The following is a 20,586-nucleotide window of genomic DNA, read 5'->3' as shown; positions in this document are numbered from 1 at the left end:
AGACAGCATCTTCCAAATTCATGGCCACTACCATCTGGAAGAGCAAGTGCTGCAGCTGTCACAACTCGAATTCTTCTCTTAAACCATTCATCATCTTGTGTTGGAAATATTGGTATTCCTTCACGATTGCTGGGTCAATATCCTGGAACCCCTTCCCTATAAGCATTGTGGATGTATATACAGCAAATACACTATAGCAGTTCAAGAAAGCAACTCACTACCATCTCAGGGGCATCTAGGGATGGGCAATAAATGCTGGCACATATCTTGAATGAAGTTTTTAAAAATCTGTGGGGAAAGAAAGAGTTTACTTTGATTTCTTTAGAGCTGACGTTCTGACAGTTTTCTTTGTATGTTTCTTTTTGAAGCTATGCAGTAAAGAAATAAATTAAGAAAACTAGCTATCATATTTCCAGTACAATTGTAGACTGTTTGATCTAGACTCAATCAAATGTCAGTTTCTGCCTCTCCAACTTATCCTCATGACTGAAGTTTCTCATGAAACTATTCTTGTAAAGGTCTTTTTCTTGGGTTAATGCCTATCTTACATTTCTGATCTTTAGTTTTAGACTTAACTTATCTGGGAACATATTTTTATACAATTATTCTGACAAACATTTTGATAATCATTAATCTCTATAGGATCAACTCTTGGCCGTTTTTTAGAGATGAGTCCCAGCCAGCTCAGACTTTTCTGCTGGACAGCACAGTATTGCAGAATTCTTATGACACTGAAGGAGGCCATTTAGCCCAATGTGTCTGCACCACTTCTCCAAATGAGCATCATGATTTAGTACCTTTCTCTTACATTTCTGCCCATACCCTTACAGATTATTACCATTTTAAATAATCATCCAACGTCCTCTTGAATGCCTCAGTGGAACAAGCCTCCACCAGACTTCCAGGCAGTTCATTCCAGACCCAAACCATTCATGTATAAAAATCTTTCTCACCTTCCATTTGCTTCCTTTGTAAATCACTTCAAATTTCTGCCCTCTTGTTCTTGATCCTTTTACAGATGGAAACAGTTTCTTTGAACTACTGTATCCAGCCCACTCCCCCACCTCCCCGCACCACAATTTAGAAACCTTCATGAAATCTGTCTTCCTTAATCTTCTTTTCTCCAAGGAATCTCTTCAAGTCTCAATTTTTCCAATCTGTCCTCATTATGAAGTGTTCTAACAGTTGAATGATTCTTGTGAATCTTTTCTGCACTATCTCTGATGCATTCACATCTGAAGTTTAACAAAGTGAGAAAGACTTTTTACATGGGTGGTTTGGCTCTGGAATGAACTGCTTGGAAGTGTGGGGAGGCTTGTTCCATTGAGGCATTCAAGAGGACAAATGCCATTTTCAAGTTCATCTTCATCTCCTTGCTCATTAGACCATATTTAGAGTATTATGGTCAGCTCTGTGGTCTAAATATTTGTAGAAAATGTACCTTTTAATGGAAAAAAGAAAGATAGCAGTTGAGGGAGGGAATTACAATTTTGTTTTATTCATTCATGGGATGAGGGCATCATTGCCCATATCTACTGGCTGTTAAAAGTCAACCATATTGCTGTCGGTCTGGATTCACATGTAGTCCAGACCAGGTAAGGATAGCAGTTTCCTTCCCTAAAGGCCATTGTTGAATCAGGTGGGTTTTTCCAACAATTGAAGATGGTTTCTTGGTCGTTAGATTCTTAATTCCAGATTTTTATTGAATTCAGATTCCACGATCTGCTTTGGCAGGTTTCGAATCCAAGTCCCCTGAACGTTACTAGGTTCAGATTATTATTAGTCCAGCGATAATACCACTCGGCCCTGGCCTCCTCTAAATGGTTCGGTACTGGTCATCTAAAGGTGCAATCACCAATGGTGGAATGGTAAAACTGAAATGCGAAAAAAGCCAGAATTGAAGCATTTTCTAATATATCACATGTTCAACCTGGAGAGAACTTGCCCTTTCCAAACTATATATTGAATCCTATGATAGGTCAGACATCAAGCAATTAGGACTTATCAGTACAGAGTATCCAGCTGTGCTACTTAGTCCTCTCTAATTGAAAGCAAATTTGGCCTTTTTAAAAAATACATAACAAGAGACTCAAGGACCCAGAATGATTGGACTCACTTGTGCTGGTTTCAGTTTTGCTTCCCTTCCTCTTATGATGTGAGCTGTCATGTACTTAGCCCTGGTGTTTTTGATTGTGATGGCATACATGATGCATTCTGATTAGTATTTATCAGTGCCAGTGAAGCAGCTTTGCTTAATTTCTTTTACAACAATGCAGATTTTTACCATGTGTTTTTTAAAAATATATCATTCTCTACTCATTTATAGTTGTATATTTATGCCATATTTTGTTTTTGCTTTTGCTGTTTCTCTGATTTCCCGCCAGGTCCTTTTGTATTCTCAATATTAAGTTTATTCTGAGGCAAGTCTTTGAATAAATTCTTGCACTAATTGCTAACTATTGTTGCTTCCCTCTCCTGTTCCATGCACAAACATGACTTGTAATTCCAAACTGGTTACCCTTATTACAGCAAGTGTGCATTTCCAGAGGTACACAACAACCTGAGGAAATTTGTATTCCTATTTATCATGCTTGTTACTAGTTTGAATTGTGGTAATCTTGCAGGTATATATTAGCTGAAGCACAGTTCATGCTAATGCTCATTACTGCATTTCACTGGAAGTGTAGGAGCTGAAAGTAATGTGGAGACCTTTCAATGTTGGATACCAACATTAATTGTTAGCACTTCTCTCCACTATAATTGAAAGCAACTAACTCTGCTTAGCAAGAATTTGAAATCATACCTTGAACTTTCTGCGATTGTTACCAAATCAGGGAGCTGGTCCACTGTAATAAATTACTTACTAATATTCTTTTCCTGCTATCTCTTCTTCCCATCATCCCCTCCCAAGGAAAGGTAATGTGAAGACCATGGCTGACCGTATTTTACTGATGAGAGTACAGTTGAAGGAGAAGCTGCAGAAACTGGGGACACCAGGCACATGGGACCATCTCACTCAGCAGATTGGAATGTTCAGCTTCACAGGACTCGATCGTATGTATAGCTTTTAATGTAAATCTGTCTATAATGTTGCCTGATTAGAAGAGAGAGCTCTGAGGTTGCATTTGTTTTAAATATGCGTTTGATTTGTTTCATAGAGATTAGCCAGCTGCATATTGAGGTGGTCTGGTAGTTGTGCAGCATCTTGCATACAATGGGAGGATAATTGGAGTAATGACCTTGCTTTACATGTGCGGACACAGTCTGGTCAAGAGTGTCATGAATTCTAAAAGAAGACTAAAGCTGCACTGCATTGCCAATCCTCAATACAGTGGCTGGAATGTTTTGCTTCCAGTGATGGCAAGATTGGAGATGGTATGAGCATGTCATTCGATAGGATGGTAATGCACCCAAGTCCTGCTAATTTACTCATCCCTGTCAGAATTGATTATGGAATCATAGAATCCCTATAGTGTGGAAGCTGGCTATTCAGCCCATTGTATCCACACCAACTTTCTGAAGACAATCCCACCCAGACCCACCCCCGTACCCTAACCCTGTAACCTTGCATTTCCCCATGGCTAATCCACCTAACCTGCACATTCCAGGATTCTATGGGCAATTTATTTGGCCAATCCACTTAACCTGCATATCTTTGGACTGTGGAAGAAACCCACGCAGACACAGGGAGACTGTGCAAGCTCCTCAAAGTCGCCCAAGGGTGGAATCGAACCCAGGTCCCTGGCTCTGTGAGGCAGGAATGCCAATCACTGAGCCACCATGCTGCGCAATCTCTGGACAGAATGGCCCAGAGTCAACCACCATATCCTATCACCAATAGACAGCCGTAAATGCCCAGTTAAGGATGACTCGAGGGTTTCAGCCGACATCCACTAGGATCAACCCAACAGCAGCTGGGCATGCAGCTACAACAACTGCTACCCTGCAGGCAGCTTGTCACTTTTGCTCGGGGAGGCTCTCGATCAAAGATGATGAATGCATCATTAAGAAAATGAACACCAAGCAGTGAATGACCACTGAGAGTAACTCCCTGCCCCTTGCTTCTAATCTGTCATCACACTCTCTTCCCCCATATCTAGTAGAGAATTCTGGACCTATCAAGATATTAATGGGAACTAATACGATGGAATGAGAAAAATTTACACTGGGGTAGGGAATAAAGAACATGGGGACATAATATAATTGGATAGATTAGATTAGATTACAGTGTGGAAACAGGCCCTTCGGCCCAACAAGTCCACACCGACCCGCCGAAGCGCAACCCACCCATACCCCTACATTTACCCCTTACCTAACACTACGGGCAATTTAGCATGGCCAATTCACCTGACTTGCACATCTTTGGACTGTGGGAGGAAACCGGAGCACCCGGAGGAAACCCACGCAGACACGGGGAGAACGTGCAAACTCCACACAGTCAGTCGCCTGAGGCGGGAATTGAACCCGGGTCTCTGGCGCTGTGAGGCAGCAGTGCTAACCACTGTGCCACCGTGCCGCCCACAAATTCTTACTTTGTTTTTAACTTTTTAGTTAAGAAATACTTTGCTATATAAAGAATGGCAATATTTGGAACTCTTCTGCAAATGTTATCTGACACTAGATCCATTGTTAATTTTAGTTCCAGCACTAATATAAACCATAGATATTAAGGGATATGGGGCAAAGAAGAGTAAATGGAAGTGAGACTCAAATCAGGTATGATATCGTTGAATGGCAAAAGAGGCTCGAGGGAAGCAATGCCCTGCCCTGGACCCTGTGTTCCTTTGAGAGTGGTTAGAAATGCTTTCTGGAAAATGCCTTCTAAAGGAAGATAGATAGGGGGTGTAGGAATAGTAGGGGTGGACCTGTTGGGCATTTCTGTACTGTAAATATTTTGTAATTTTTTAGGTGCTATGTTACAGACTGTAACATAGTTACACTGTAGTTAAAAACAATATATTTGCATAGGAATAAGTAAGGTGATGTCAAACTTCTCAATTTCAGAAACCAAGCTCATCACATTCAAATTTATAACTTTAGTTCAGACCAAAACATTCACCAGAATCACAAACCAGATACTGACCTTATGTTTATCATTTTGCAAAGTCTCTTTTTCACTGTCAGGAATTAGGGGAATGATATTCTTAGTAGAATGAACAGTAGCTTGAAAATTGGCTTAAGTGGAAGGCTTAATCAGAAGGTAGTTAAACATGGTGCTTGTTGGCATATTCTGCTACCAGTCAGACAGAGACTGTGCATTCAAGTTCACAAAATAGTTTGCCTTTATGTAAACCATTGTGCATATTCTGCTACTGCACCAGCACAAGAGCTTATGCTCCTGTTGTCAAGGATGCACGTCTGGAATTGGAAGACTGGCACTGGCTCAGCTTATATGTTTGTGTGTGGTGTCTCAGGGACACTCACCACCCACATTCCATTCGCCACTTTGTTTGCAAGTTTTAAAGGCCATTTAAGTTTCAGAAAAGTGCAAAAGCTGGTCAGATATTGCAGTGCAGCATTGAGGGAGAACTCTGTTTCAAGTGACGCATTACTTCAGGTGGACTTAAAGATCCCTTCACATTGTTTTAAAGTAGATGAGTTATGGAGTGAAGCAACATTGTTCCCAGTGTTCTTCAGGCCAGTATTTACCCCTCAACCAGTGTTACAAAAGCAGAAGATCTGATCATTCTCTGTCTTCTGTTTGTGGAAACTTGTGCAAAACTTAATTGCCACCTTCCCTACACTACTTTAGAGACTACACTTCATTACCTATAACATTATTTGGAACATCCTGAGACTGAAAGGTGCTATAGAAATTTAAAACAAAAACAGAAATTGCTGGAAAAACTCAACAGGTCTGGCAGCATCTGTGGAAAGAAAGCAGGGTTATTGTTTAGGGTCCAGTGAGCCTTCTTTACAACTTTCATTCGGTTTACTGCTGTAGAAATTTGTTTGGCATGTCTTCTTTTAGATTTACAATTTGAGAATTGAGCTTTTCTTTTGGACTCCTAACAAATATCTTTACCGCTTTTGGTGGTGCCAAGTATTGCAAGTTGAACTCCCTGAATTAATGAGGAACAATTTTCTTAGGCTTGCTAAAGACTTTACTGAAGGTGGATTATAAAGGAAACAGCACATGCGTCCTCCAGCATGTAGTGCTTGAGATCCTAGCAAGTGCCAATTATCTGCAATAGTTTAAGACTCTGGGATCTTCAGCTGTTCCCAATTCATGTGACAGATACTGAGAGCTGTCCATTCTTCCTTAATGCACCTGGCAAATAGCTTGGAAATTTTTGCAGATTTTCATTGCAGCATTTATTGCCGGCAGCTGCAGTGTTTGCACAAACCATTACAAAATGTGCCCAGGGTCATCTCTGTTTATTGTCAATTTAATTGTGTTGAAAGCTCTGGGCAGCCAAAGAGTTCCTACAAAGACCTTCTATAATGTTCTTGCCAAAGCATCTGTCGTGCAGGAGTCTCTGAACAACTGAGGTTCTTGCTAGATATTTCTGTCAAAGCATGCAGGATTCAGCTTTATTCCTTTACTAACAAAACACTTTCAATCTGCTCAAATGGCTTTTGTGGGATATTAGCATATTAAATACATGTACTGATTTACAATATATGGGTATCATTGGCTAGGCCAACATGTATTACCCATCCCTCACTTTCAGTCACATTGCTGTGGGTTTGGACTCACTTGATGGGCAGATCAGGTAAGGATGTCATATTTCCTTCCCTAGGAACATTAGTGAGCCAGATGTCTTGTTTTACAACACTTTTATCCAGCTTCTTATTGAATTCGAATATCACTGCCAAGGTGGGATTCAAACTGTGCCTCTCAAATATTAGGCTGTGGTTCTGGATGACTAGTCAAATGCATTACCACTGTACCACTACCTCTGGTTCAAATGATGAACAGGTTAGGTCAGAGTTGGTGAAGTTTCTTGCATGACATTTAATGTCCAGGATCTAACCATTTGTCATTGGGTGAGGGGACTTGTTAATCTCAGCTGTCCCTATCCTACTGCTTGGACATGATGGTGTTCCCATGTGTCTTTCACTCATGTTCATCTAGCTGTTAGCAGCTGCACCTTTGGAAAGAGCTTTTCAAGGAGGCTTCATAAGTTGCTGTAGTAGATCCCGTAGATTGAACACATTGGTACAGTGTATGCAGAAGGTGAAGTGAATTAATGTTTTAGGTAGTGGATGGGGTGTTGATCAAGTGAGCTGCTTTGTTCTGGCTTAGAGTTGCTTTAATCCCATGTAAGCGGTGAGTATACCATCACATTCCTGACTTATGCATTGTAGATGGTGAATGAGCTTTTGAGAGTTTGGAAGTAAGTTTTACTTGCTACAGTATTTCCAGTCTCTGATATGTACTTGTAACGAGGAAGTATTTAAATGGTTTACCTGGTTAAATTTTTAGTCAGGAGTAACCTCCCAAATGCTGGAGATTGTAATGCTGTTGACTGTCAAGGGAAGATGGTCCTTTGTTGGCGATGGGCATTGCCCGGCACTTGTAAACAGTGCTTAAATGTTCAGCAGCTGTCCAACTGTTGTAGATTAGTTTGGGCTTCAACATATTCTGAGAAATTGTAAATGGAGCTGATGCAGAGGATGTGCTGGTCTTACAGGCAGCTCCTTGTTTGGAATTCTTGAGTTTAAACCAAACAATCTCTGTTTTAGTAGTACTGAATTTGAACCCATAATCTGTTGGCATTGTCCAGTAATTGTCGACACTACACATTTTACACAAATAATGCTATGCTGCACTGAATATGAAAGAATTCAACAGGAAAGTTATAAGAAGAACATTCCTTTAGTTGGTTGTTTTATATATATATTAAGACCATCATGATTTTATTTTCAATTTTAAAAGGAAACTCTTTAAGATCTGGGAATCTTGGTTTCTAAACTGCTCTTGTGTTGTTATATAGTTGCATCTAGAGATGGTTATCAATTTTCATCAGCACTTTGAGAAGAACTTCACTTGCTGACTTGATTGCAGTATACCACAATATTACACGTGCTGTGTTGTGACATGTTTGCAGCAAACTGCTGGTATGTGTGTCACTTGAAGTTCCACTCATTTTCAGTAGGAATGTAGCTACAATTACTCTTTTGAAAAGACACACTCAGTGATGGTGCACTTTCAAGTTGAATGTTTGACCCTTGCCCAAAATATCTGGGTAACTACATCAGTTCTGGAGGGGCCTGGATAGAGTGGACATGGAGAAGATGTTTTCACTAGTAGGAGAAATTAGGACTCAAGGGCATAACCTCAGAGTTGAGGGGTAACCCTTTCGAACTGAGATGAGGAGGAATATCTTCAGCCATAGGGTGATCAATCTATGGAACTCATTGCTGCAGAAGCTGTTGGAGGCCAAATTGTTGAATATATTTAAGACAGAGATGGATAGGTTCTTGATTAGTAAGGGATCAAAGGTTTCGTGGAGAAGACAGGAGAATGGGGTTGAGAACATATCAGTCATGATTGAATGATGGAGCAGACTTGATGGGCCAAATGACGTAATTCTGCTCCTTTATCTTATGGTCCACTGAAAGCCCCACATCAAGAGTTGCACATTGATTGGGGATAGTGCCATAACATTAGCCCTGATCTATATCATAGCTCTCCATCAGATTGTGTGATTGGTGAACTTTCTTTAGGAATAATAACCTTTTCCCAAGCATGACCCGTTGAAAGTTTTCAACTGAAACTTTTGACCTTCTGTTCTTGGATATTGATTGACCTGTTTTCACTTGCCATGTAAACCTTCCTGTCTTCACTGTCATGAAGTGGCTGTTAATAGTCTATGTCTCAATGCAATGCATAGAATCTTTCTGTTTTTCAGGTGAGACAGTAAATTAAACACTCGGCATTTTCTTCTGGCCTCAGGAGGTTGTTACAGAGTCTGTCACAATATACAAAACAATGAAGTTCCCTTAATATCTTGACTAGCATTCTTTCCTCCAGTAACAGTGCCAAAAACTGATTGTGCTCGTTCATCTTATTTTCTGTTTGTGGAATCTCACTGTATATAAATTGACACGTACTGGATTTGGCTATGTTTGTGACTAGAGTTCAGCAGTAACTTATTCTACTTGAAATGATTTGAGACTTCCTGAAGATGTGCTGGGGACCAATTTAAGTGCATCGTTTGCACATTGCTTTACGCTCACCACACACCTGCCTGCAGCCATGAATCATCCTTGACAACATCATGATGTATAAAATTGATTCATATTGTAGTAAACTTTCTGATTTATTCATTTTAATCATGAAAAAGGTAATCCTCCATGGCTTTGGTGCAAGTATTCTCACTGAAAACTGCAGTGAGTCCAAGTGTTGTTGCAGTGGAGGATGCCCTTGTCAGCACACATCATTCACAGGCACACTGGGTTTCCAATAGATCCCATTAAGTTTGGTTTCACTCTTTTAGACTTTTTAAATACAAACAACTGTACTAATTGATCCATATACCTTTGTCCAGTGAGTCTATATATCATACAATACTTAAAACAGTAATGCCATCCAGCTGTACCGCTGTGTGTTTTGTTTTGGATAGTTGTAGATTCACAAAGGACCCGAGAACTTAATACTTTAAAAAAAACAAGGAAGAGAGAAAAAACTACATCATACTTTTATTAATGGGAAGCAGACTGTTTGGCTTAGCAAAGGATCTTATGCAATTTGAGAGTCTGTTGAGAGCGTCTGTTTTGGTGCCCTGAAGGAGTCAATTAGATGTACACATAACATACCACCAGGATCTTTTGACGGCTGCCAAGCAGTGTCTCCTCCTATTTATAAAAATATCCCAGGTATCTGAAAGTGATGTTGAGAAACCCACTTCAGATTTGCGATAGATAAATGACCTTTCAGAATTGAGCTATTTCTATATCTAGCAGGATGGTGAGCCTAAGGGATAAATGCTGGACAAGCCATCCTCTATTAAATAGCACTATGGAATTTTGACTTTGAGTGAGAACACTTACCCTGGATTTGACCACATCTCTTAGCAATGCAGCACACTCTTAATTTAAACTATTAAGTCTAAATATTGTGTACTCAACAATCAAGCTTGACTTTCTAAATTTGAGATCTGAATGTGTAAGAAATGAAAGGTTGTCAAAAATAGTCCCATACTTCTAAAAATTTCATAGCTGTGAACTTCGCATTGTAATATCTTTGTTTCTTATTTCTGAGCGTTTGGTACAAGAATACATTTTGATTTACAAATAGTTACTTTACAAATACATATTTTGCACCCAGCCTGAAATCTTTCAGTTGAACTGGACTGACTGAACTTTAACATGGGCGGCACGGTGGCACAGTGGTTAGTACTCCTCCGGGTGCTCCGGTTTCCTCCCACAGTCCAAAATATGTGCAGGTTAGGTGAATTGGCCATGCTAAATTGTCCATAGTGTTAGGTGAAGGGGTAAATGCAGGGGAATGTGTCTGGGTGGGTTGCTCTTCGGCGGGTCGGTGTGGACTTGTTGGACTGAAAGGCATGTTTCCACATTGTAAGTAATTAATCTAATCTAATCATTTTATCCACCCAATGCTGATATGGCCATACTTTTTCTCATCTCTTCTATCCAGATTTCAAAACTTTTGAAACAATATGCTTCTTATGATTTTGCAACAGTGTTTAGTTGCATTTTTTAGCATTGATCATTTTAAACTAGAAGTTCTCAGTTCACCAGGCACCTTCTGAACATTTGAAACATCTACCAGTTACTAGTGTTGAAAGTTCATGTTTTGGCTGAGCAGACTGAACTGTTTTGTACCAGTTTTTGCAGCAAGTCCTTGAAGTGTAAGCCCCATCTAGTAATGTGTGGTGTGTTTGTGCTGTTATCTCACTCTAAGGAATTCTCAAATATCTTTGACCTTCATGAGATTGAACCTTCAGTACTTCTGTTTCTAAACATAGTATTCTTAGAATCCTGGTTGCAAGTCAGGAAATGTTGCTGCTTAAGTTGGAAATTTAACATTTGGGTAGTTCTAGCATATGGATTTTGTTCTCTTAACGTTATATTTTTGTTTATATTCAGTGTGAGATCTCCCTTTTAAGACTTAGATGTGAAAAAATTGTCTTCTCTTGAGGGTTGTTTGTCTGCAGAATTCTCTTCCCCAAAAAATAGTGGAGGCTGGATTTGACTTTGGTAGAGAACAGAGCCAGAGGCAGTAGGGAACAGAAAACAAAAGGGTTGAGATCACAACCAGATCACCCATGACCCTATTATATAGCAGAGCAGGCTTGAAGGTTCAAATGGCCTAATAGTGCTCATAAGTCCTATGTTTTTTCTGTTCAGGCTACTCTTTCGTAGGTAGAAGTCATCAGTTCTCTACTGCATAGCTTCATTATTGCCTTGATTGGGAAGGCAACTGCTTTCTGTTGTATAACTGCCCCAAGGTGGAACTCCATGTGTTATCTAGCATTTCTTTGTGAGGGGTAACTAGCTGCAGGTCTGGAGATCTGTCAACTTCTGTACCAGTCTTACCACTGACAAATGCAAGGAAAAGCAAATATTGAAAGGGACTCTGCTAACAATCCCCATTTTTTTTTAAAAAGTTCCCCTTTCAAATATTTCCCTGGGAACTTAGGTCTGACACCTAATCCAAAAGATGACCCCACCTGCATCGCTGCAATGAAGTATTGTCCTAGATTGTTTCTTCGCTCAAGTTTTACCTTCTGACTTATGGAAATGATTAACTGGATAATGCTGCTGCCAAAGGACAGGGGAAAGGGATTCCACTGGAATTCTTGTTGAAAATTCATGGTGTGAAAACATAAATTGAAGCCAATTTCACAGTCTTTGTTTTACTAGCTTTCTGAAAGATTTTATAAGAAGTTGCGTATCTCCAAGTTGACTGGTGATGTCTGGTTTCTGAGACACGATTAAACTGTGTAATATGTAAGCAACAGAAATCACTGAGCAAATGACAAACACCCTACTAAGCAGATTCTGATCCTTTCTCTTTTTTCTCTGTTTTGATTTTCAGCTTCCCAAGTTGATTATATGGTAAAGAAGAAGCATATCTATCTCATGGCCAGTGGCCGTATCAACATGTGCGGCTTGACCTCTGGCAACTTGGACTATGTGGCAGAATCCATTCACGAAGCAGTGAAGAACAGCCAGTGCCAGTAATCTCACTCACTTGACAATGTGGCCACTGAAGCAACTTGCTTGTAGATGTGATTGTGTGTGTGTGTGTGTGTGTGTGTACCTGGAGAGGGAAGGGGGTATTTTGTTTGGTCTGCCTCCCTCCACTATCCTCTGCCTAATTTAACAAGTTAATTGGTAAAGGAAAGCCCTGGATTTGAGAAATAATAAAGTAAACACAGAGATGCTCATTATTTGAGCTTTCCTTCTTGGCTCAGTATCTTTCCTGATTTTATCCTTACAATTACACTTTTAATTAAAAAATAATAGATATGCTTAAGAATGTTTCAGATGATGCCTGTGAATTTTAACAGAAATGAACAATTCGTGTCCAGTCCCATCTATTTTTCTCTTTTTCTCTGTTCTTACCCCACTTCCTTCTTCCACCTTTACCCCCATATCCCAGGCTTATTAAATAGCCAGCTCCTGTATCACTTAGCTTCACGTTCTTTATCTGCATAATGCCTCTGTATTTCTGTAAGTGTATAACAGGACACTTGGGTTTACATAAATGGAAGAGATTTTCAGTATAAAGGCACAAGAATCATGTTGAACTAATGAACCCTGGGTTCCAATGATGTAGCTTAAAACATATTAAAAGTTCTCCATTAAGATGAACAGTCTGGGTCAATGAACGATCTGTGATATGATCCATTTTTGAAAATGCATGATTCAGACCAATGTTTCTATAACCACGTGAAAGCACCCACGTGAAAACACTCTTGCTTGATGCAAAGCAAGGATTTGAATCTCTTTGAAGAAACTTCCACTCTCTGTTTCCCAAATGACTGCTCCAGAGCAGACAGTCTACTCTATGTACCCGTTAGATTGGCTAGATTTTCATTTTTTTTTGATTGGACAACTAACTGCAAATGTAATAATTTGTAGAAAAGCAGCTAATCACTTCTTGTCTTTTTAAAAATGAATGTTTTCCTTTAAAGTCCTTCCTAAGTGCAGTTTCATGATCAAAAATATCTCCCTTTCTAAGTAAACAAACCCTCCAACAAAAGGTGCCAAAAAAAATTATGTTCTAATTTCTGTTTCCAAGGTTTTGCCACGAAAAAAAAAGGCATTTTCTTTTTTTAAAATCTAGACTTTTTTGTGATAATTCAAAAAATGTTACCACAGGAGTGGTATCAAGATGGATGATGTTAGGGAGGGTGTATATTGTTCGAATGGAACCACAATCACGTATTGTGCAGATGTTTGAAGACATCAGTCCACAAGCTACGTTTTGATAGCTGGAAGGTCGGGCTTCCCAGTATAGGCATCGTGACACCAAGTGTGTCTTGACCTGCAAGGCAGTAAGGGCCGAAGCTGAGCTCCACCTTCTCACAGGGTTTCCCTCCCATCCTGTCACCTTTATACAGGCCAACTTGCTCCTTCACACCCCTGCTCTCTCAGTTCCCACTGAAGGGTTGCAACAATTTTCAGGCCTCATAAAAGGTTAAGTGAGAAAAGTAGCGAATGTGAAGTGTAGACATAAGGTTGCATCTGGAAGACATGATGCTCACAGTAATTATTAGACAACAAATTAAGCCAAAAAGCTTTCTCCTTGAAGAAATGACGTTAGTGACAAGTGTTTGGAACATCTGACAGCATATTATAATATTCAAGGTACAACTGCTGATCAAGTTCTAAATATGCTAAAATTGTCCAGTTGTGAGCACCTAGAATGAGCCAATTATCAGTTACCCGTCCAATCTTGGAAAATGAAAAGCAAATTCAGTTTTTTATTATATAGATATGAGGTGTCAGAATTGATGAATAGAGTGATGAATAGGTTCCGATTGCAGCATATTAACTAGTGTGGACCGAAAGACTGGCAGAGTAGGATACTGTACCAACACTTTCCATGATTCTAATTTATATAGCAATATAGCAAGTATTAAATGAGTTGATAACTATCAGATATCCTTGAAGTTTTGCACATTAATCATATGGACTGTGTAGCTAATAATGTGCCAAGATTGGTGACTGTTGTCTGGAATAAAGTTTACGGTTTCTGGTCCACTTCCCAATGATGCAGTTTTAAATCTATAACTGTTGACTAGTAATGGTACTAAGATTAATTAAGTAGAAGATAGTGGGCATTGGTAATACCAAATATCTTCTGATTAACAGCTAATGAATGTAACCAGATTGTGGTTGACTGCATACCATCATGCCACCTTCCAGTTGCTACAGGGAAGACTGTATTTATCATGTTGACTGTAATTTCTGTGTAGTAACACTTCATTTCTAATTTAATCATTATTACAATGACCCTTTGGTTGGTATTGAGCAGAGAAAAATTCATCTTCAGTTATTTGCTTGTGACCATCTGATAAAATCCTCTGTCTGACATTTAATTGATTTTTAACATTTGGTAATTTATTGAATTGCTATAAATCAAAAAGCAAGTGCACTAGTGATCCAATCCTATTATGTATACGGTTGTCAGCTTCTTATATGAATGTCTCTAAAAGACTCTATGGAATGTATATAAATGTGGATAATCAACAATTTCATTTAATTAATCTATAAGATGTAACTGGTCACATTAAAAGCAACACAACATTTAAAAAAAATTAAAACTATGGTTCTAATCATTTATTCTGAGGCTTTGGGTGATGCTGGCAGATCTCGAACTGTTGTCAGCTTATAGAGAAACTGGTAGCTGAAGGCTTGGCCAATTGGTCAACAGACAGAAAGCAATGTTCAGGAATAATTGTGTGATTTTCAGATTGACAGGCTGTGGGGTAAAGCAAGGATCAGTTCTTGGGATCCAGCTGCTCACAATCTACGTCAATGATTCAGAAATGGGGACTAAGCATAATTTGCAAATTATGCAAGGCATGGGGGGAGTATAAATTGTGAGGAGAAGGCAAAGAGGCTTCGGTGGGATTTGGGCTCAGTAAGCACAGGAGATGGAATATAATATGGGTAAGTATAAAGTTATAAACTTTGCTAGGAGGAAGAAGGGTCATAATCGGGGTGGTCCATTTAGGACTGTGATGAGAAATTTCTTCAGGGACCAGTCTTTTTGAACTCTTTACCCTGGAGGGCTATGTAAGATCAGTCATTAAGTTCAAAACGAGATCAACAAATTTTTAGTGTGGAAAAGCCAAGTTCTAACATCATTGCTCCTCAATGTTAATGAAACCAGTTAATACTCAGTGGAAAGATCATGAAAACATTTGGCACAAGTGACTTGAGAAAGGCTTCAATGGTGGGCCTGGCTTCGAGCAGAGTTCTGTACCAAAAAGATAACTTGCTCCATCAATTCTCAAGGGTGAAACAGCAGAGAAATTTACTAACTTCCCCAATTTATCCAGATAACCAGGTAAGACGTACTAGGGAGTAAAGTATCCCATTGAAGGATTGGGGAGGTGGTAAGCAGAGTCCGAGGTCTCAGGTTTTGTTGGAATTAGAGTGTTGAAGGCAGAATCAAGTCAATAAATAAGCCTGATGTGGGTGTCCTTGTTATTCAGATGCTTCCTTACCTGAATAATCTATATTACCAACAAGATTGTCAAATAACAATTTTTATCTATTCTTTGTAGAAATCAGCAATGAAAATTACACTTTGTCCTTTTGCCTCTGCTGTTAATTACCATTTAGCACATGGCAAAATACATCTGAATAGTTCAGTAAGCAAATGCAAGATCAAGGGACAGAAGGTCCTTGCATTTGGACTCTTGGCAGTTCAGTCATACTTTTCATGCTCAAGGTGAGAGAGACTCTTGGATGCACATGAAACATCATACATTTCATGTTGCACTTGACATGGGTTACTTTTCAATGGAATCTCTCAGTTCTTCAGCTATTAGTAATCGGGTCAGTCGTGCACCAAGCTGTCATTTAATCCAAATGCAGATCAGCCCCTGTGATCAGTCCCTCACTAAAAACACCATTGCTTTGCATAGTCAATTCTAATATTCTTACCATCTTGGATACTGCTTTTATCTGTCTGTGATGCCAGTAATGTATGATAGCAATTGTACAATGTTAATACTCTTTCCAGTTAACCTTTCTCAATTCAAACAGTTCAAGAAAAAATTCTTTGATCATTTTGATTTAATGGGAGGGGGATATCATGTTGCTGAAAATAAAATATCAGTCTCTTGTCCTTTTATTTCAATAAATCTCAGATTCTGACTTTCCGCCAATACTTTCAATTCGCATTTGGTTAGGGGCAGGCCATCCTTCCTGTACCTGTTCCTGATTGAGTAGAGAAATTCAACCCTTGATAAAATGAGCAGTCAATTAAAACATTCTTGCTATTTATGCTTTCAGCCTTTGTTCTTTGTTCTCGACCTGGAATGGAGCCTAGTGCTCCAATGCTTGTGCATATTTCTTTGATCGTGGGCCTAATATCGAATTTAAAGCTGCTGTTGCAAAAATCAAGACATTTTGAGCTCCAGAAGATTCAGCAAATTCTTTGCATTTGTAGTTGTACCCCTTTCCATCATCCTGTAGTATACCACAAAGGGATTGATTTGCTCAGTTGGCTTGTTTGCAATACAAAGTGATGTTAATTGCTGATTCAATTCCTGCACTGGCTGAAATTACCCTGAAGGATTCCTCTTCTCAACCTCTCCCCTTACCAGAGATATTGTGACCCTCATTAAATTCGCCACCAGTCATCTCTCTCCCCCTCTTTCCCTGTAGTGACTTACATTTATTTAAGATGCAATTCAACAAAATTCCATAATTAAAATGTGCAAATATCTTGTTGCTGAGGAGTTAGGACTGACTTATAGATTGTGCCATGCACTGAGTGTAGACTTTTCTGACTTGAGAGGTTAGGATTTGGAATTCTGAAATACTTTGGAGGTAATTGCAATGGTTTTGATAGCATAAAAAGGCAATATTATTGGCAGGGTTGGAAAACCTTACTTTTGTACTCAAACACAAGTAGGGAAAGGTGTATTTTTTGTATGGGGTGGGAGGTTGGGCCAGTTAAGGCAATACCACCCATTGTCCACAAAAGTTAAAGATTAAAATTACCCTCATTTCTACAACTGTTATTCTTTACTTCAATACCTTTCCTTTGCCAAACACATCCACATTCTTCCTGAACTTCACTTCAGTGAAATCCATTTGTCTAGCACTAATAATGAGTTTTGAGAAAATCTGTAGCTGAGGTTGAGGTTCTGAATGTACGTTTCGTCGCTGAGCTGGAAGGTTCATTTTCAGATATTTTGTCACCATTCTAGGTAACATCTTCAGTGAGCCTCTGGCTGAAGCTTCATCAGGAGGCTCATTGAAGATATTACCTAGTATGGTGACAAAATATCTGAAAATGAACCTTACAGCTCAGCGAGCAAACCTACATCCTGTTTAGCAGTACTTTCCCCTCATTGTTGGCTTTCCTAGTTTATTTTTTTGCTCCCTCTTTTCAGCAGACCTTCATATGACAATTGATTATAGCACATCAAATCCTGACTGCAGTCATGGCCTGTAAATACACAATTCAGCAACTGTCTTCGAATAGTGCCTCGCAGTGGTAGCACAGAGCCATTTCTACACCTTCATTCCCCACAAAGGGGAAAAAAGTTTCAAGCCCAATATGACTCTTCTTTGGAACTAAACTTGTTTCGCTCTCCACAGCTCCTGGGTTTCTCCAGCAATTTCTGTCTTTATTTCAGAACATCAGCATTCACAGAGTTAGATGCCTTATATCAAAATTTTCATGGGATGTGCGTGATGTCTGGCAAGGCCATTTATAGCCTATCGCATGAACTGAGAAGCTTGCTAGACCATTGCAAAGGCCAATTCAGAATCAGCTCATAATGCTGTGGAAATAGAACCACATGTAGGTCAGACAGAAAAAGTGGCAGATTTCCTTCTCTCAAGAGCAGGGAACTTTTAATTCTGTATATAATTATTGCACTTTAATATCCACCAGCTGTTCTCAAGAGTATTAACTGGGACCATTAGATTGCTAGTTTAGGGACAGTACCATTATACTGTCTACACCAAATTTAGTTTGATAATTCTTCATATAGACAAGGTATTAAAAATATAAAGACAAACTCTTGTTCTGGGAGAGAATAATTTTGAGTAACAGACTGAATGATCAGAACCCTGTTTTCATTTAGAGTCATAGTCATAGAGGTGTACAGAATGTAAACAAACCCTTTGGTCCAATTATTCCATGCTGACCAGATATCCTAATCGAATCTAGTCCTATTTGCCAGCACTTAGCCCATATCCCTCTAAACCCTTCTTATTCATACACCCATCCAGATGCCTTTTAAATGTTGTAATTGTACCAACCTCTACCACTTCCTCTGGCAGCTCATTCCATACTCGCACCACCCTCTGCATGAAAAAGTTACCCCTTTGGTCCCTTTTAAATTTTTTCGCTTTCACCCTAAATCTATGATTCTGGACTCTTCCATATTAGGGAAAAGACCTTGTCTATTTACCCTACCCATGCCACTCATGATTTTATGATTTCCTTGATGAAAAGATAATTAAATTAATCCGTGTGTTACTCTTGAAAGATTCAAATGGTATGCTAGTAAATGCAGAATTAAGAGCATAGAAAGTCAATTCCTTTCACGATGCGGCAAATTGATTTTAGGACAGAAAGCTATTGTGGAACAAAATGATTTGAAGCATTAGTTAGTTAAAGAAAAACAATTGGAAGAATGATAATCTTGACAAATGGAATCTCTTTCTGATACAGGTAGCGTTGTATGCACACAACCAAAACTATGATGAGAATATTCTTGCTCTAGTAAGCCATGTACAGTGGTGGAATATTTTCATTAAATCCCTGGAGTTTGACCAAATATTTCCTAGTTGTACTTGTGCATTAGTGCCACAGAGGACTTAAAAGTGCTTTGATTAAGTTCTGCTGTAACGTAATAAAGACAACGTAATTATGTTTCGTGATATGTTGTTTTTGTGGCATATAATCAAAGTGCAGCTGAGGTTATCCTTTTGGTTGTTAACTCAATTAAACCAAATACATTATACTTCATAATTTTATGAAAATCTAATAAAGGACAATCTTTCCAGTGTATAACTTAGGCTGTGTACACATGTTGGGCTGTAAAGGTGTCTGAAGTTTTGCAGTGGCCATTGGTCTAATCAACAGATATCAAGGAAATATAAAACATACAAATGTTCAGTTTCAAAGCATACACAAAAGTGCAATGCTTTGTAGCCAAAGCTTATAAACAATTGAGAACATGGCTGTTGTAGTGGTTACCATTTGTATCAAAATTCCAAAGGTTGTGCGAAGATTTGTAGCTCGGGTACTCATTGTTGTGGTTCTGTTCGCCGAGCTGGAAGTTTTTGTTGCAAACGTTTCGTCCCTGGCTAGGCGACATCATCAGTGCTTGGGAGCCTCCTGCGAAGCGCTTCTTTGATCCTCCGGTGTTTATAGTGGTCTGTCCCTGCCGCTTCCGGTTGTCAGTTTCAAACTGTCCGCTGTAGTGGTTGGTGATGGAGTTTGTGGATGAATGCCATGCCTCTAGGAATTCCCTGGCTGTTCTCTGTCTGGCTTGCCCTATGATAGTAGTGTTGTCCCAGTCGAATTCATGTTGCTTGTTGTCTGCGTGTGTGGCTACTAAGGATAGCTGGTCGTGTCGTTTCGTGGCTAGTTGATGTTCATGTATGCGGATTGTTAGCTGTCTTCCCGTTTGTCCTATATAGTGTTTTGTGCAGTCCACAAAACACTGGAGGAAACATCAAAGAAGCGCTTCGCAGGAGTATCAAAATACCATTTGTATCGAATCCGGAACACAGTATCAGGGATCCGGATTCGATTCCTGCCTCAGGCGACTGTCTGTGTGGAATTTGCACACTCTCCGTTTCCTCCAGGTGCTGTGGTTTTCTCCCACAATCTAAAGATGTGCAGGTCAGGTGAACTGGCAATGCTAAATTGCCCATAGTGTTAGATGCATTAGTCAGGGTAAATATAGGGTAGGGTAATGCATCTGGGTGGGTGTAGACTTGTTGGGCCAAAAGGGCCTGTTTCCATACTGTACGGAATCTAATAATTGTTATTGTACCACATGGCCTATCCACTCATCCTTTTCATGACCATTTTGCCAGAGTGGCGAGGAGAGAAGGAGAGATGAAACGAGGGCTGCCGGGTAGGGTGAGTTTTCCTGCATTAAAAGGGACTTACCTCGGGAGTCGGGCCTCCATTTGCCGAGAGGTGAGAGGGAGGAGCGAAGGACTTCTGGGAAGTCATGTATTTGTGTGGTTGCGTTGCCCAAAACATTACTCGGGTAGTGTCTCCTACCCATCCTCCTCCTCTGACCAAAAAAAAGGACCTGTGCACCAGCTTGGTAAGGTAACGAGTTTTTTTTATCCCTTTTTTTTTCAAACAGTCTCTTTGGGAATTTAGAATAGTGGGAATGGAGGTTAGGGCAGTAGAATGTTCCTCCTGCAGAATGTGGGAGGTAAGGG

At 39.6% G+C, this 20,586-nt stretch overlaps 1 protein-coding gene across 1 annotated transcript in view; it reads left to right on the top strand.

The window, feature by feature from the left end:
* Window positions 1-14,764, top strand: part of got1 (glutamic-oxaloacetic transaminase 1, soluble) — a 55,974-nt gene extending 41,210 nt beyond the window's left edge. Inside the window, exons 8-9 of the mRNA XM_043713033.2 lie at window positions 2,912-3,054; window positions 12,011-14,764. Of these exons, the coding sequence (XP_043568968.2) occupies window positions 2,912-3,054; window positions 12,011-12,156 (289 nt within the window). The 3' untranslated portion in view covers window positions 12,157-14,764. The remainder of the gene's footprint in view (window positions 1-2,911; window positions 3,055-12,010) is intronic.
* Window positions 14,765-20,586: the final 5,822 nt, after the last annotated feature.

This window comes from Chiloscyllium plagiosum, unplaced genomic scaffold (assembly GCF_037043375.1).
Source record: "Chiloscyllium plagiosum isolate Xiang-an unplaced genomic scaffold, Cpla_swu_hap1 HiC_scaffold_22, whole genome shotgun sequence".
In the NCBI taxonomy this organism is placed as follows: Eukaryota; Metazoa; Chordata; class Chondrichthyes; order Orectolobiformes; family Hemiscylliidae; genus Chiloscyllium; species Chiloscyllium plagiosum.
This window is presented reverse-complemented; position numbering and strand designations above follow the sequence as displayed.